The 18370-nt window shown below is 43.0% G+C and overlaps 1 protein-coding gene across 1 annotated transcript in view; it reads left to right on the top strand.

Annotated features, from left to right (window-relative positions):
- Positions 1 to 18370, top strand: part of TNPO3 (transportin 3) — a 103004-nt gene that overhangs the window by 66886 nt on the left and 17748 nt on the right. Inside the window, exons 14-20 of the mRNA XM_081102423.1 lie at positions 907 to 983; positions 4914 to 4974; positions 5959 to 6099; positions 10877 to 10993; positions 11817 to 11911; positions 13011 to 13167; positions 15692 to 15859. Of these exons, the coding sequence (XP_080958549.1) occupies positions 907 to 983; positions 4914 to 4974; positions 5959 to 6099; positions 10877 to 10993; positions 11817 to 11911; positions 13011 to 13167; positions 15692 to 15859 (816 nt within the window). The remainder of the gene's footprint in view (positions 1 to 906; positions 984 to 4913; positions 4975 to 5958; positions 6100 to 10876; positions 10994 to 11816; positions 11912 to 13010; positions 13168 to 15691; positions 15860 to 18370) is intronic.

The raw sequence follows: 18370 nt of genomic DNA, 5'->3' as shown, positions 1-18370 counted from the left end.
GGGGTGTGAAACAAATTAACATATTTACATGTTAGAAAGGAAAAGTCAAAATTATTTATTTACATGTGATCTTTTATCTATGTAGAAAAGCCAAAAGAATGAACTGAAAAATTTTCTTTTTCTTTCTTTTTTTTAATGAACTGAGAAGTTTTTAAAAGTAATAAGTCTATTGAAGTAGCTGCATGCACAGAAGAAGTATTTAAAAATCAATAGATTTTCACTAATGTCAGTAATACCATTTAGAAGATGTAATGGGACAAATACCATTCAAGTTAGCAATCAAAACCATAACCTACCAAGTTTCCTCAAAGAATATGTAAAGATGGCAGTTCTTCTCAAATTACATGTACTAGTATAGTGCAATAACAGCGAACATGTTGATAGGATTTTTAGGAGAACATGACAAAATGATTCTGAAGTTCACCCCTAATGATATAATGGTGGAAATTTTAGGAAAGAAGAATAAGGGGCAACTTGCCTTATCTCTTAAAATATAAAGCTAAAAATAAAAAAAAGAAAGAAAGAAAAACCAAAAAAAATATATAAAGCTAAAGTGGAATGTGAATATAATATAGATTACATAATACATAATAATCATATATAAACTATATTTTAATATATAATTTCTATAATGTCTCAATCATAACACAAATAAATGGAAAAAATTAAATTATGTTTTCCATTCCACAATGAATATATATTAAAATGTTAGTAATATATAGTCTTGGCCAGGATGCAGTGATATGGAAGAAAGTAATTTGACAATATGTATTAAAAGTTTGCACCATTTAAGTAACTTTACAGAAATAGACAGAGATTGAGACAGAGGTTGATGTGTAAGGGTGTATGTTGCAGTGTTTGCTGTAGGTTTGTATGTGTAATGACTGTTAATGTCTGTCTCTTCAGCTGTTGTCTCAGGAGCCCAGCAATGGTATATCCTCAGATCCCACTGTGTTCTTAGATCGTCTTGCAGTAATATTTAGGTAAGAAGTGAGATTCTAGATGTTTGTCTTGGGTTAAAAGCATAAATGAGACCCTTGTGTATTGAAGTAAGCTAGTGGTTGTTTTGTTTCCCTATAATCTCCTTTGTCAGGATACTTAATTAAGATCATTGCCTGAAGTCTTGGGCAAAGGCAAATTCTAAGAACTTGTTCTTGGTTGACCTTTGTCAAAAGACTCTTTTTAAAAACTGTATGGATGGATGTACTTTATTGAACCAATCCCCTACTGATGGACATTAGGTTGTTTCAACTTAATCTACAAACCTCACACACATCATTGTACATGTGCAAGAGTATCGACAAAGGATAATTCATAAAAATCACAGTTAAAGGATATTTACCTTCATAATTTTGGTGATTTTATGAAAATGCCCACAATAGAACTTGTACCTTTCCTGTCCTCCCACCCACTATGTCGGATAATTTTACATCAGAGAAATAAGATAGGAAAGGTAGAAAGCACTATGTAAAATTAGGTTGCTACCCCCTCAGCCATAGTTTCATTATCCCTAAGGAATCAAAGACTTCATGGAGGAAAAAAACCTCATTTCCTTCGGAGCCACTAAGATAAGTGCACCCAAATCAGTTAGAAGCAAAATTCCTAAAATGGACGCTCAGCACCCAGGAGCTGGTGACGTCAGCACTCGCAGAGCAGGGCAATGAGGACTGAGGCTTCCAACTTGCAGTGACCTTGGGTGATGGCAGGCCTCATTGTGAAGCACAGTCATGGGTGCTGAAGTCATGGGTCTCAGGGTTGGTGGGGTCCCACTCGAGAGTCCACCTGAAAGGCCACTGTGGGCAATGGCCTGGGAGAAACTGGGAACCTCCGTGGATTTTCTCCACAGGATAGGGTTTCCAAGTCCCATGCAGGGAAGACAGGGTCGCATGTCCCTTGGGGAGACTCATAGTCTGCCCTTCCCACCTGACCTTCCCCAGTCTGCTCACTCTGGGTCCATGGGTCATGTGACATGGTCCAGGGAGGGAAAGGGTGTCAAAAGACCCTTTAAAATGTAATTAATTCTGGTCTCTAGATCAGTGATTCTCAAACTTTAACATGCTTCAGAGTCACCTGGAGGACTTATCAAAACACAGATTGCTGGGTTCCATCCCTGATTGTCTGATTGATTGGGTCTTGGGTAAAACCTAAGAATTTACATCCTATATAATAATCCTATCTAATAAAAGAGAAACATGGTAATTAGCGTACGTCCGCTACCCTTCCCATTGGCTAATCAGCGAGATATGCAAATTAGCTGTCAGCCAAGATGGCGGCCGGCAGCCAGGCAGCTTGAAACTAACATGAGGCTTGCTTGCTTCAGTGACGGAGGACTCCAACGTTCCCCGCCTGCCTTGCCGGCCTCTGAACTTGCAGTTTGAAACATTGTTACAAATATAGAAGCTAAACAAAACCCCAGAAACCTGCTTTCAGCCGGCCAGGATCTCAGAGCTGGAGTTGATACAGTGTTTCGATAATAGAACCCAAACAAACCAGATACCTGCTTTCAGCAACAGAGGCCTCAGAGCTGGAGCCAGAGCTAAAGCTGATCCAGAATAAAAAAAAAAAAGAAAAAAAGGAGTGGTTGGGAGCTTCAGTCACCCACCAGCCTGAAAACAGCCCTCAGCCCCTCACCCAGGCTGGCCAGGCACCCCAGTGGGGACCCCCACCCTGAAGGGTGTGTGACCAGCTGCAAACAGCCATCATCCCCTCACCCAGGCTACCTTGATCCAGGATACCCTTCAGGGCAAACCAGCCAGCCCCCACCCGTGCACAAGGCCTCTATTCTATATAGTAAAAGGGTAATATGCCTCCCAGCACCGGGATCAGTGGAGCTGAGAGGCCTCCCGGCACAGGGATCAGTGTGACAGGGGGCAGCGCCCAAACCCCCTGATCGTCCTGCGGCTCTGTGTGTGGCAGGGGGCGGGGCCACAACCCCCCCCCCGCCCCCCCCCACGGGCCCTGTTCTGTGTGTGACGGGGTAGAGCCATAACCTCCTCATCGGCCCTGCCCTGAGTGTGAGAGTGGCGGTGCCCCAACGCCCTGGTCAGCCCTGCTCTGTGGGTGATAGAGGGCGGCGCCCCAACCCCCCCTCCACGGGCCCTGCTCTGTGTGTGATGGGATAGAGCCATAACCTCCCCATCGGCCCTGCCCTGAGTGTGACAGTGGCGGCACCCCAACCCCCTGATCGGCCCTGCTCTGTGGGTGATAGAGGGCGGCTCCCCAACCCCCTGATGGGCCCTGCTCTGTGCGTGACAGGGGGCAGCGCCCCAACCCCCTGATTGGCCCTGCTCTGTGCGTGACGGGGTGGCGCCGCAACCTCCCCATCAACCCTGCCTTGGGTGTGACAGGGGGCGGTGCCCCAACCCCTCAATCGGCCCTACCCTGAGCGTGACTGAGGATGGCATCACAACCTCCCTATCCGCCCTGCTCTGTGCATGACGGGGCGGTGCCCCAACTCCCCAATCGACCCTGCTCTGAGCCCTACCAGAGGCTGCACCTAGGGATTGGGCCTGCCCTCTGCCACCCGGGAGCAGGCCTAAGCCAGCAGGTCGTTATCTCCCAAGGGGTCCCAGACTGCGAGAGGGCACAGGCCGGGCTGAGGGCCCCTCCCCCCCCCCCCCCGAGTGCACAAATTTTTGCGCACCAGGCCTCTAGTACTATATAATAAAAGGTTAATATGCAAATAGACACAATGGTAGAACCACCAGTCGCTATGACGCACACTGACCACCAGGGGGCAGATGCTCAATGCAGGAGCTGCCCCTTGGTGGTCAGTGTGGTCCCAGAAGGGGAGCGCCACTTAGCCAAAAGCTGGGCTCACAGCTGGTGAGTGCAGCAGCGGTCCGCAGCAGCACTAAGGATGTCTGACTGCAGCTTGGGCCCGCTCCCTGTGGTGAGTGGGCGTAAGCTGTCAGTTGAACATCCCCCGAGGGCTCCTGGATTGCAAATGGGCACAGGCTGGGCTGAAGGACCCCACCCCTACTCCCCAAGTGCACAAATGTCATGCACCAGGCCGCTAGTATTTAATAAATTCCCAGATGCTGCTGCTTACTATTCCAAGGACCACACATACTTTTAGACACATTGTGAAACTGTGGGTACAAAACAATAATAAAGTCTCCCGTAACCTGGTGAAATTAATCCTTCTTTGAAGTCAAGAGGAGCCTAATGATTAAAAAAGTATTTGAGTGACAATGTTCAAAGAGTGATGCTTACTGAGTTTCATCATTTATATGTGAGGCCCATAGGTATAACTGGAATAGTAGAGTAATAGTTGCATAAAAGCCTATGTGGAATAAGTTAAAATAGGCATTGTAAGGGCCAGAAGGTTGAGAACCACTGTGAATCTAGTGGAAGTTGCTTAAAGGTGGCAATAAATAATAGGATAATTTAAGACTATTTGCTTGTGTTTGTTTGAATGCAGTAGAGCAGTGATTCTCAACCTTCCTAATGCTGCAACCCTTTAATACAGTTCCTCATGTTGTGGTGACCCCCAACCATAAAATTATTTTCGTTGCTACTTCATAACTGTAATTTTGCTACTGTTATGCATCGTAATGTAAATATCTGATATGCAGGATGTATTTTCATTGTTACAAATTGAACATAATTAAAGCATAGTGATGAATCACAAAAACAGTATGTAATTATATATGTGTTTTCCGATGGTCTTAGGTGACCCCTGTGAAAGGGTCGTTCGACCCCCAAAGGGGTTGGGACCCACAGGTTGAGAACCGCTGCAATAGAGGAAATGGTTTTGAGTCCTAAAAATAAGTTTGCTATCTGTTTTGTGTGTTTTTTTGTTCTTGTTGTTTTTGTGAGATGATACTAAGTACACTAACCAGGGACAGGGCTCTGGGTCCTCAGTGAAATTGTTCTTCTTTCACTAATTTGGGCTATTTGTCTTTCTGCAGACACACTAATCCCATTGTGGAAAATGGACAGACTCATCCGTGCCAAAAAGTCATTCAAGAAGTAAGTGTTAACAAATGTCTGTGGTACAAGACTTCTTCCTTTTTCCTTGCAATGCTGTGGGTAACTAGAATGAGAAGGTACTTTCTTCTAGGTTCATAGGAAGTTTTAATTTGCTGATACAGATTAAATACCAATGAAAAGAGGAATGGAACCATACAAATAAATAATTTTGATTTTAGATTTTTTAAAGAAAATAGGCTATGGGAAAATTCATTGAAAGGCCAAAGAAGTGGGAGAGATTGTGTGAATCCTAGAGTTGCTAGGAGGCCTGGTTAATACTAGCAACATTTCTTTTTGGCAAAGCCAATTAAGCCTTCATTGCTTTAGCTTTCCTATTGATAGCATACTTCCCTTATGCTTTTTTCACTGAGGGTAATGTGAGGATCAAAAAGTATGCTTTGAAAAGTGCTTTAAAGTCTATGGCCATACCACCCTGAATACGCCCTATCTCATCTGATCTCGGAAGCTAAGCAGGGTTGGGCCTAGATGGGAGAAGTGCTTGTTTTTCAGGCTACAGGACAGTGGGTACACCAAATGTTCTTAGGTGTTCAACAGTATCAAATAATGCTATTTCCTTTACTCTAGTCCTTTTGTTTAGGGTCTTCCAACTTTTTGGAACTGCCTTTAAACATTTCTTCCTCTGTAACTTGTACTATTTCTTTCCGCCCTAAATTAGGAAGTTCAAAGTTTAGGAAAATGCATATCTTTGTCCTCTAGTAAAGTCAGACATACTCCCCTTCCTGTTCTGAAGAAGCTTCTCTTAAGAAGCAGTTGTGTTTTAGTGATGAATAGTATGTTGAATCTCCACACATGTATACACACACACACACATATATATATATACTGGTCAAAATCAGGCCATGTGTGTTTCTTATAATGAAAGCTTTTTCCAAATTATTTGAAAGCCAAATATAATGTTACCAACTTGAAAGCATTTTTTTTTTTCAGCTCTTTCTTTCTTGTGCTTTTTCACTTTTGACTCAGATATGGCCAGTTTTATCTGAGACTTTAAATAAGCATCGGGCCGATAATCGGATTGTAGAGCGTTGTTGCAGATGCCTTCGCTTTGCTGTTCGCTGTGTAGGCAAAGGATCTGCAGCCCTCCTGCAGCCACTAGTCACACAGGTAAGTTCCCTCGAGAGAGAAAATGTAAACTGTACAGAGTTTGAAATAGGAGCCTTTGGAACAAAAACTCTGGTGATGAAACACTTTTGTATTAATTAAATATGAAAAAAAAATTCTGCCGAAACCGGTTTGGCTCAGTGGATAGAGCGTCGGCCTGCGGACTGAAAGGTCCCAGGTTCGATTCCGGTCAAGGGCATGTACCTGGGTTGCGGGCATATCCCCAGTAGGAGATGTGCAGGAGGCACCTGATCGATGTTTCTCTCTCATCGATGTTTCTAACTCTCTATCTCTCTCCCTTCCTCTCTGTAAAAAATCAATAAAATATATTAAAAAAAAAAAATTCTTTGAAAGAGGTTAAATAGTGCCTGTGGTAGGTATGCTGTCTGTAATCTTATCTGTATAGTGAAGTCTAATTAGCAATACATTCCAGTGTGAAATTAGGAAAAGAGAATGACTTTAATGTTCAGCTCTTGTATACCAGTGCTAAATATTTTTACATTAATTTCCTTTTTTTAAATGTGGTAAGTCAAACTTTGCTATTTCTTGGCCCAAATAGATTTTTAACTATATTGAACACAGTTCACATAAGTTTCTTATTTGTCAAGGTATAAATTTGACTCTTAATGACCAAGATTGATATGTTATTTAGATGGTATGTATGACTCACTACATGAAGCTCTCTAAGATTATACCTAGAACTACTCTCTATGAGACATCTGTGACTAGTGACTTAGTTCACTAAGTAATTTGTGTTGATGTTAACCACATAGCAGGGCCAAAACTAGGTTGAGGCAAGTGAGGTTCTATGTGCACAAAATTGAGGGAGGCCAGGCCAGTGCCAATCCTGCATTTGTAGGACTCTTAAGCAAGTGCCTTCTTAAATTTTGCACTCATGCTGTGAGGAAAACTGCTAGACAACCCACCCAACCTAAAGCGACTCTCCTCCCCCTGGACAGGGTACAGACAGTGCAGATTTTAAGGCGGCACACTCCCAGGAGCTGACCCTGACAGTAAGTGCCACCTTAAATTCTGTACCCTGGTACTTCACTCTTAAGGAAGCACCCTCAGCTAGGGTCATGCTAGTGCAGTGTCAGTTAACACTTGCATGAACTCGCCTCCTTAAATTGTAGATTTGATTAAAGTTTGTACAGGTACATATTTTAATAGAATTTTAATATTAGTGATTTTCTATACTCTAAGTACAACAGTATATGTTTGCATTTAGGCTGTGTCCACCTCTAGTTAAGAGTCCCAGTTGGTGTAATACTTTCTAATATAACTTGGTTTTAAAGTCCCTTTGCTGTTGGAGGATATCTCATGACTTTGATACTGTTTTTTTTATTCCTGTTAATTAAGTATGTGACCAACCAATAGAGTAGGGCAGGACCTTACATAGGAAGTGTGTTCTAAAGTCAGTACATGTGATAGAAATGAAAATTATTCTTAAAAGTCCCATAAACAAGAGGTAAGTAAACTAGAGCTGATGGTCCTGTAGTTTGTAAATGAAGTTTTACTGAGTGACTGCCATGTTTATTCATTTAAGTATTATTTATTGGCCATTTTTGTGCTGCAGTGGCAAAGTTGATAGTCAGAAGATTGTATGACTGGCAAAGCCTAAATTATTTACTATCTGGCCCTTTAAGACAATTTGCCAACCCCTGACTTAAATCATTATTCATTAAGTAGAGCATATATTTTTTGAGTAAACAGCACTGAACAGATTCATAGTTCTCATCTCATGCTCATTCCATGGTATATGCTGATAAGAGTCAGTTACTCTATCCTTCAGCCCCCACTACTTTTATAAAATAGAATTTTTATAGGATCAATGTATGGGTGTTGTGATGGCATTTCCAATAGATGAATGTATAAATAGATGCCTCTTGATTTTTGGAGGAAAGTAGGATAAAAATCCTAAACAAATCATTTAATTTAAATGTGTGTATGATATTGAATTTCTATTCTTTTGAGACAGATACCTTAATTGTAAATACTGTTTTTTACTTAGAAGATGAAATAAAGGAGTTTAGGAGAAACTCAAAATTGAAATAATGCTTTCACAGCCTCCAAGATGAGGGCATCCTATCTAATAAAAGAGAAACATGCAAATTGACCATAACCCCGACACCCTTCCCATTGGCTAATCAGCAGGATATGCAAATTAACTGCCAACTAAGATGGCGGCCAGCAGCCACGCAGCTGAAGCAAACAGGAGGCTTGCTTGCTCCAGTGACGGAGGAAGCCAACGTTCCCGGCCTGCCGCTGCCAGCCTCTGAGCTGCAATCTAGGCAACTATGTTGCAATTATAGAAGCTAAACAAGCTCCAGAGACCTGCTTTCAGCCAGCTTCGGCCTCAGAGCTTAGAGCTGCTATGATGGCAACAGAGTTTCAATTATAGAAGCCAAACAGACCCAGAAACCTGCTTTCAGCCCTCAGAGCTGGAGCCGGCTCTCAGCTCCAGTGACAGCTATAGAAGGTAAATAAATCCCAGAATTAAAAAAAAGAAAAAAAGGAGAGGCTGGGAGCTTAAGTTTCCCTCCAGCCTGAAAACGGCTCTCAGGCCCTCACCCAGACTGGCCAGGCACCCCAGTGGGGACCCCCACCCTGAAGGGGGTGTGACCAGCTGTAAACAACCTTCAGTCCATCATCCAGGCTGGCCAGGCACCCAAGCGAGACCCCCAACCTGATCCGGGACACTTTCAGGGCAAACCAGCCGGCCCCCACCCATGCCCCAGGCCTCTATCCTATACTACAGGCAGGGAGGGACAGCATGAGCCTCCATCTGGGCCCCATGTGCAGCCCTGCCTGGGCAGCGGGGCATAAGCCCCGGCCCCAGCCGGGACCCCTGTGTGCCGCTGGGCCCTGGGTCGCTGTGGTGATCCGGCCATCGGTAAGTAGAAAAGTGCAGCCTGTAGGCAGCCCCCAGCTGCGCCTGATCCAGGAGCAGGAAAGCAAGCCCGACCTGCGGGCAGCCCCCAGCTGCACCTTCTCCCCAGTCGCCAATAGGATCCGGGAGTAGGAAAGCAAGCCTGGCCTACGGGCAGCCCCAAACTTTGCCTGCTCCCCAGTTGCCGTGGTGATCTGGGAGCAGGAAAGCAAGCCCGACCTGCGGGCAGCCCCCAGCTGCACCTTCTCCCCGGTCGCCAATAGGATCCGGGAGTAGGAAAGCAAGCCTGGCCTACGGGCAGCCCCAAACTTTGCCTGCTCCCCAGTTGCCGTGGTGATCTGGGAGCAGGAAAGCAAGCCTGGCCTGAGGGCAGCTCCCAGCTGTGCCTGATCCGGGAGCAGGAAAGCAAGCCCGGCCTGCGGGCAACCCTCAGCTGTGCCTTCTCCCCGGTCACCATGAGGATCTGGGAGCAGGAAAGCAAGCCTGGCCTGCGGGAAGCCCCAAACTTTCCCTGCTCCCCGGTCGCCATGGTGATCCAGGAGCAGGAAAGCAAGGCTGGCCTGTGGGCAGCCCTAAGCTGGGCCTGATACGGGAGCAGGAAAGCCCGGCTTGCGGGCAGCCCCCAGCTGGCCCTGCTCCCCGGTCGCCATGGGGATCCGAGAGCAGGAGAGCAAGCCCAGCCTGCGGGCAGCTCCAAGCTGGGCCTGCTCCCCGGTCGCCATGGTGATCCGGGAGCGGGAAAGCCCTGTTTGCAAGCAGCACCCCCATCCTGGCCATAGCTCAAGGGAGAGTACAACATGCAGTGGAGGCCAGCAGCCTGAGAGATCAACACAGAGGGGCTCCTGCTCCAAGCCTCCATGGTGTGGCTGGGGGCAGGCCCCCAGCAGACACACACACACACACACACACACACACACAGTGCCTGCTCTGAGCCTCCAATGTGACTGGGGGCAGACCCCCAGTGGGGACACGGACACACACACACACACACACACACACACACGGCAACTGCTTCGAGCCTACGTGGCACGGCTGGGGGCAGGCCCTAGCAGACACACACACACACACACACACACACACACACGGGACGCCTGCTCCAAGCCTCTGCTGCCGGACTGTGGCCATCGGTAGGACATCCACTGAGGGCTCCTGGACTGTGAGAGGGGCAAGCTGGGCTGAGGGCCCCCCCCCCCCCCAGTGCATGAATTTCGTGCACCGGGCCTCTAAATTTATATAATAAAAGGCAAATATGCAAATCAACCAAACCAGAATGACCAGTTGCTATGATGTGCACTGACCACCAGGGGGCAGATGCTCAATGCAGGAGCTGCCCCCTGGTGGTCAGTGCACTCCCACAGGGGGAGCACCACTCAGCCAGAAGCCAGGCTCACGGCTGGCCAATGCAGTGGCGGTGGCGGGAGCCTCTCCCACCTCTGCAGCAGCGATAAGCTGTCAGTTGGATATCCCCCGAGGGCTCCCGGACTGCAAGAGGGTGCAGGCTGGCATGAGGGACCCCCTTGTTTCCCCACCACCACCACCCCTGTATGAATTTCGTGCACCGGGCCTCTAGTTTGGTATATTTGTCCCTGCTACAGCTCTACTAATTATTTTTAAGTGTTTTTTTAATGCATATAGAAGCAACTATTAGATGTTAGAAAATTTGAGTATGCTATGCCATGGTTTTATAAAAATTATACAAGCCTTGGATAAAATAGTTCTTTAATGTCTTTCAGCTTGAAGTATTATGCAACATGCTTTCCTATGTTGTGTGAAAGAGAAGGGACTAGTCTCTCTATAAATGTCTTCCTCCAAACAGCTTTCTAAGTTGATACTTATTGAGGGGTATCAATCTCAATAAGAGGTTTAATTAATTGGTTTTACCCTTGGCAGATGGTGAATGTGTACCATGTACATCAGCATTCCTGTTTCCTGTACCTTGGCAGTATCCTTGTGGATGAGTATGGCATGGAAGAGGGCTGTCGGCAAGGATTACTAGACATGCTTCAGGTATGTTTTCTTTGGGGAATATAGATGTATTGGTTCTTTGATGATCTAAAGGCCTAGCAGTGTGTTCTTTACCATGTCTTTAATTCTGTTGCTTCTTTATGTTTCCACCCCAGGCATGTTGATTTCCTAATAACAGGGAGATAGAAACTTCCTAGTTCTCTGGACAGGCCTGCTTGGGAGAAAGAAAGATTGACTACACAAATGTAATGATCATTACTGCCTAATTATGCACTCCAGAGATAGGGTTTTTTGGGGGAGTGGGGAGGTGGGCAACTGGATTTAAATTCTTCCCTGGAACAGCCAGTGAACAAGCTTACTCAGCAGGGATGGTCTGAGGGTAAATAGCAGACGTTGGAAAAGGTTTCTGATATACTGCCCCCCGCCCCCTCTAGTCATGGGGTGGACGATGGGTGGGAATATATTAGGGAGTTAAATTATGATACTCCTTTTCCTCAAGATATCTTTCCCTTTAAAACTTCATCTACTACTGTTAAAACTTCATCTACTCCCTTAGCAGACTGACCATGTTTAGCACATAAGCAGTCTTTAATTTCAGAAACTTCTAAAGCTTTGAAATGACATCTATCCACCTTCATCAACTAAAATCTATACCACCAATCCTTTCTGAAATGTGGCTTTCATTTGTGAAAACTGTTTGTTAACTGAGAGAGATTTCCATCTTCCTTTTCTTGATCTTATTTTTGTCACAGTCTTTTGTGCTTTTCCCCTCTTTATTCCTTTTGTATGTGTTGTGATATTTAGCAAGTCTGAATGCTGTGGCATTTATATACAAGTATTTGATTTAAAATCACTTCTGTTTTAGGCACTGTGCATCCCCACCTTTCAGCTCCTAGAACAGCAAAATGGGCTGCAGAATCACCCTGACACTGTGGATGACCTGTTCAGGCTAGCCACCAGGTCAGTTCTTCCAAAGAGCAACCCTTTCTTTTATTGTTCATTCCCATCACTGCTTAGACTTGTCACCTAACACTTGACTGTGTCCTTCTCTGTGAAATGAGTTAAGTGAAGTAGGTAGATTAATCATTCATAACCCAAAGTTATATTTTGAGCCAGATTGTCCCCATAAGTGAGGAAAAGGAATTGGGTGGGAGCTGGGGAAAGTGGCTAAGTTCCTGTCATGAAGGAGGAAACACATGCAGGACAGTAAAATTGTGCTTGGTAAAAACATTTGACTAGATAATCTCTAAAATCCCTTGTGGTTTTAACGTTGTATGCTTCTACGATATCAGGCTTCACCTCAAATTTTTCCTTGAGTAGATATAATTATATTTCAGAAAAAATTCTTAGGATTTTTAAGGTGCTTAGAAGTTATCTGGTGTTACACTTCCTAGCTCTGCCCCTAGCCTGCCACCTCATCTAGTGCTTAAATTCCTTTTACCAGTAACACTGATGTTATTGTCAAATCTTTGAGTTCCTTCTTAGTCCCTCACTAAGGAATTTTAATCAAACCAGTTAGTGAACAGAAAAGCTTTTTTTAAGAAATAAACCATTATTAAATGTAGATGTTAGTTTTTGGACAAGTTAGAAAAATGTGTGGGGTGTTTTTTTCCCCCCAGTTTATATGGGTGGGTTGTCAACCTCTGTTTTCCCAGGACATATTCCTTGAAAAACTAATTCCTAGAGATATTCTTTGTACAAATGGTTGCCTGGTGAAAAGAACTTGGAAAAACATTGTGTTTTTCTTGGAGATTCTCCATTACATTAAAGGATCTGAGAAACCTTGTGGAAAATTGAATGGAAAGTAATAGAGTTTCTATATCCTTCCTGCTTCCCCCACCCCCACCATGTATAATGACATGTATCCATCATTATAGTATTGTACAGAACAGTTTTACTACCCTAAAAATCCTCTGTGCTCCACCTATATGTCCCTTCCTCCTCTTCAAACCTAGCAACCACTGATCTTTTTACTTGCTCTCCATAGTTTTGTCTTTTACCCTGGCTGCTTTTATAGCCTTTTCCTGTCATTTATACCCAGCATGTCTTTCCACACCAGGTTTATTCAGCGTAGCCCTGTTACCTTGCTGAGGAGCCAGGTGGTCATCCCTATCTTACAGTGGGCCATTGCCTCTACTACCCTGGACCACCGGGATGCCAACTGTAGTGTCATGAGGTTCCTACGAGACCTCATTCATACAGGGGTAGCCAATGATGTAAGTATAATCATTGTAACTTTTCTACTTTGCAGCTCATTATCTTCTCATATTGCTTCCTCATTTCCTTAGGCATATCTGTCTTATAATGCTGACTTGGTGGTGATGTACTTCTTTAGCCTTGTCTTTTTGTTGTTGTTGTTTGTTTGTTTTTGTCTGGGAAGCTGTTGATTTCACTGTCTATTTTGAATGATAGCCTTGCTGGATATAGTAATCTGGTTTCAGATCCTTGTTTTCCATTACCTTGAGTACTTTATACCATTCCCTTCTGGCCTGTAGAGTTTCTGATGAGAAATCAGGTGTCTGCCCTATGAGAGTTCCTTTGTAGGTAACAGTTTGCTTTTCTCTTGCTGCCTTTAAGATTCCCTCTTTAATTTTTGGCATTTTAATTATGATGTGTCTGGGCTTGGGCCTGTTTGGGTTCTTCTTGCTTGAGATTGAGACTCTCTGTGCCCCCCGAACTTGTGTGAATTTTCCCTTCACCTGGTTAGGGAACTTTTCTACCATTATTTTTTCAAACACGTTCTCTAACCCCTGCTCACTTTCTTCCCCTTCTGGCACTCCTATTATGTGAATATTATTACATTTCTTATTGTGCCACAGCTCCCTTAAACTGTCGTCCTGTTTTTTCATTCGTTTTTCTTTTTGGTCCTCTGATTGAGTGATTTTTTTTTCTACCCTGTCTTCTAATTCACTGATCCAATCCTTGGCTTCCCCTAATCTGCTGTGTATTCCTTCCAGTGTGTTCATTATTAGTGCTATGTCATTCTTCATAGTTGTTATATCTTTTCTCATGCTGTTAAGCATCTTTACCATCATTATTCTGAACTCTGTGTCTCATAAATTTCTTACCTCTATTTCATTTAGTTCTTGCAGAGAATTCTCTTGTTCTCTCATTTGGAGCTTATTTTTTTGTCTCCCCATTTTGGCTGCCTGATGGGTTTGTGTCTGCATATTAGGTAGATCTACTACAACTCCCAATCTCTAGTATAGGAAAATGTCAGACACTGTTTGTGACTGGCCCTGAGTACCCGGTTTGGCGCTATCACCAATCCCCAGTTTGTAGCTCCCCCTGCTGGGGCTGGGTACCTTTGGAAAGGACCAAGATGTGCACCAGGTTCTGCTTTTCCTAGCCCCAGGCCTGGGATTAGATCAAAGTCTCAAAGCCTCCAGAGACGTGCCTCTGCCTGCATTCCCATTGACACTCAGACTTGATTAGCCTCAGGCTATTGACCACAGTATGGGACTATAGGTCTTCCAACAGGGTGGAGCAATTGCCTTCCCCCCAGGCAAAAACTACGGCATAGCAAAGGTCCACAGGAGAAAGATTTCCTCCTCAGCATGAGGGAATGACTCAGCACAGGAAACCAGGGGGGCTGCTCCCTGATCTCCAACCCCAAGGCCCCCAATCCTGGCTTCTGCTCACACAGTTCCAGTCTACTCTACCCTTCCTCTGCCCAAGGTGAGTGGTTGTACACTAAGGTTTGTGTGTTGGCCCTTTAAGAGGGTTCCTGCATTTCCAGTCATCTCACTGTCAGACAGAACCATGCTGCTTTTCACATTTAGTTGTTATGTGGGTACCTTTATCAGTTCTGTTGTTCTGGGCTGGAGAGCCCAGCTTGGGGTTTAGACCTCAGAGTTCTCAGTGGGAACCCCCCACAACTGAGATATCGCTCAGAACTTCAGCTGGTGTCCGTAGGGTCCCGGCCAGCCCTTTCGCTCCTCCCCACTTCCCACCAGTCTCTATGCGGTCTCCACTTTCCATCCTTTTTATCAGGGGTCTCTCCAGCTAGTCTTCAATTGATTTTTCAGGATGGGTTTTCTGTATTTTAGTTGTATTTCCATTTTGGTCCTCGGAAAGTGTCAGTGTAACTTCCACTTACTCCATTGCCATTTTGGAATCGTCTGGGTTGGTTTTCAAAAAGGAAATAAGAATACTTTGTTATTTTTCACAGAAAAAAAAAAGATTAAGAAAATTGCTATCCTTAATCTTTAATCATTGTGTCTCCTCTGCCCTCTTTTCATGAAAAATCGAAGGGTTAATCTTAGCTAAAACCCATGCCCATTTCTTTGATACTAAACTCAGTGTTTTCTTCATGATGAAACATTTGGTGGGCTTTGTGAATCCTCCTGCTATATAATATGTATACCTTCTTTCCTGGGAAAGAGAAATTGCTGGACCAGCAATTTTTGACCTTTTTCATCTCATGTCACACATAAACTAATTACTAACATTCTGCAGCACACCAAAAAATATATTAATTTTTTTTTTTTGCCAGATCTGACAAATTAAAAAAAGGTATGATTTTGGTTGATTCACACTGGGTGGCTATTCTGTTAACTGTTGTCTTTTTTTTTTACAAAAAGAGGTCTGGGCTCCTGACTGAATAGTTAGATTTTTCATGTTGTAAAAATTCTTGCAGCACACCCATTGATAATGCTGTGTTAGATTAAAGGGGAAAGAGTACTTGGTCTGTGGGAAGTTGAAATTAGAACTTATCCATTGCTCCTGTTTTCTTTACAGCATGAAGAGGACTTTGAATTACGGAAAGAATTGATTGGACAGGTGATGAACCAGCTTGGACAGCAACTAGTAAGCCAGCTGCTCCACACATGCTGCTTTTGTCTCCCTCCCTACACCTTACCAGATGTGGCCGAAGTGCTCTGGGAGATTATGCAGGTTGACAGACCGGTAAGATTATTTTCATTAGGTACCCATTATTACCAGGCCTAAACTTTGGTTCCTTGCAGCCAACTATACCTTTGAAAGCAGCCCTATTGAACATTCATGGAACCTAATTTAGGCATATTGCTAAGTTTAATTGTTAGACGAAGGGGGTCATATGAGGCCATTGATTCATCACTGGGTTATTGAAAGCATATTTTTGTCACTGTTGTACGGCTTATAAATTAAGTGAATACTAAGTGTACCCTAAGTGAATACTAAGTTTTGAATTCAGCTCTGTGGCCATCAGTGAGAAATGTGTTCATTTGTGGGAAATGCCCATTATCACTTGTATATTGTTACAGGTGATTTAGGAAGTGTTAATTAACTCCAAGCTCCTTAGATAGCACTGTATGGTTCCCTGGTAATAAATTGAGTCAGAGCATTTGGAGGCATATAGGTATGTTGTAAAACTAGTCTACAATATATACTTGATTTGCTTCCTTATTGGATTTATTTGCTTCCTGCTTTACTTCTTCAACCAAGTTTTTTATCACCTGAGCATGGACCTTTTTTTTAGGCTATCCAGTAATGCCCAAGAAATTTCAGTACTAGTCCACATAGTCATAAATCAGGTTATGTATGCTGCATGAAAATTCTGAACATAGTGACAAAGTATATCATAGCCTGTAATATATTTTTTTAAATAGGATTTATAATTTTTGATATTTAATATAAAAGCAGTTGGACCTAGTTAAAGTGAGCTGTCTACCAGAAGAGAAAGATCCAGATACTTACAACTTTGAAGTACATGTGTATCTTAACATTGTCCTTTGCTTTATGTTATCAGTGGCAGTTCTTAGCCTCAATTTCAGCAGTTTTACAAAAGAGAATGCGCTTTTACTGTAAGACTCTAATATGACTGAGTCAGAAGTTCTACCTGGTCTGGTGTGTTCATCTCCAATATTCAGTGATTAGGGTATATTGTCTTAGTGGGCATATGCTTTACTTGAACTTAGGTTCAAACAAAAAACATTCACATGGAGAGCAGATGCTTAATAGATTTCCAACATTTTCTTTAGATTTATACTTCAGAAACAGCCACATTAACTTTAATTCTTATATATCAAACTCTGAGGCTCCTGCATGACTGCTTTTATCAAATAATCCTTCAGTGCTTCCATGTAAGTTCAAGTGTTTTAGGAATGAATAGTACCAGCAGTTCCCATTGCTGGGTGTTCAATACATATGTTCTGTTTCAATCTAATACAGTAGTATTTTTGTGTTTTCCTGAAGAAAGTACTCTGTGAGCCTAGAGACCAACAATTTTAATTCCAAAAGTCCTTGACATGAGAAATAAAATGTCCATACTTTCTCACTTCTTTACAAATATACTTGTTTCCAAGTAACAAAAGACTTATTATATAAATTTGATTTTACAAAAACATTCTTGATTTGTAAACATATAGTTAAATGCTAACAGAAGAAGAAAATGAGAACAGCAAGTTTGGACAGGAATACAAACCATGTAGCCATGTGCTCTTTAAGAGTTTACTATAGACCAGTGATGGCGAACCTTTTGAGCTTGGCGTGTTAGCATTTTGAAAAACCCTAACTTAACTCTGGTGTGTGTCACATATAGAAATTTTTTGGTATTTGCAACCATAGTAAAACAAAGACATATACTTTTGATATTTATTTTATATATTTAAATATACATAAATATATATTTATATATTTAACAAAGAAAAATCAACCAAAAAAATGAGTTTGCTTGTCACCTCTGACACGCGTGTCATAGGTTCGCCATCACTGCTATAGACCCATGAGCTAATGAAGCAATTTAAAGTGATTGTTTTCTGTAAATATCAACTACAGCTGAGTTTTTGTAAAGGAACTCTTACATAAATTTGGGTTGTCTATACCCTATAAGTAAACTGATTGAAGTTGTAACTAAGTATTTAAGTCCAGAGAACATTTACATTCTTGAGGACTTTCTTAATCATACCATTTTCAAAGTTCAATACCTTTTTAATAGAAGATGACATGCCAACTTTGTCTCTTGACTTGAGTGAACTTCTAAAGCCCTTTCTTTCTTGGATATCCACCTGTGACAAATTTATTCAGTATTTTCTTTTTTTTAATATATTTTTATTGATTTCTGAGAGAAAGGGAGAGAGAGACATCAGTGATGAGAGAGAATCATCGATCTGCTGCCTCCTACACACCCCACACTGTGGATCAAGCCCACAACCTGGGCATGTGCCCTGACTGGGAATCGAATCATGACCTCCTGGTTCATAGGTCGATGCTCAACCACTGAGCCATGCCAGTTGGGCTTATTCAGTATTTTCAACCTAATTTCTCAGATTGCTTTACTGGAAGATGACAAGGCTCATTATATGCTAGCTAATTAGGCTCTGCTTTTTAGTTTAGTTTAGTACTGTTTTTGTTTTGTTAACTCTTGAGTGATTTTTTAAATACCAAAACTTTGTCAATTAAGGATTTCCTGAATTTGTTGTCCCTGCTTTTTGTGTG

Source organism: Myotis nattereri (assembly GCF_964212035.1).
Source record: "Myotis nattereri genome assembly, chromosome: 11".
In the NCBI taxonomy this organism is placed as follows: Eukaryota; Metazoa; Chordata; class Mammalia; order Chiroptera; family Vespertilionidae; genus Myotis; species Myotis nattereri.
Note: the sequence above shows the minus strand (reverse complement) of the source record. Positions and strands in the feature narration are given on the sequence as shown.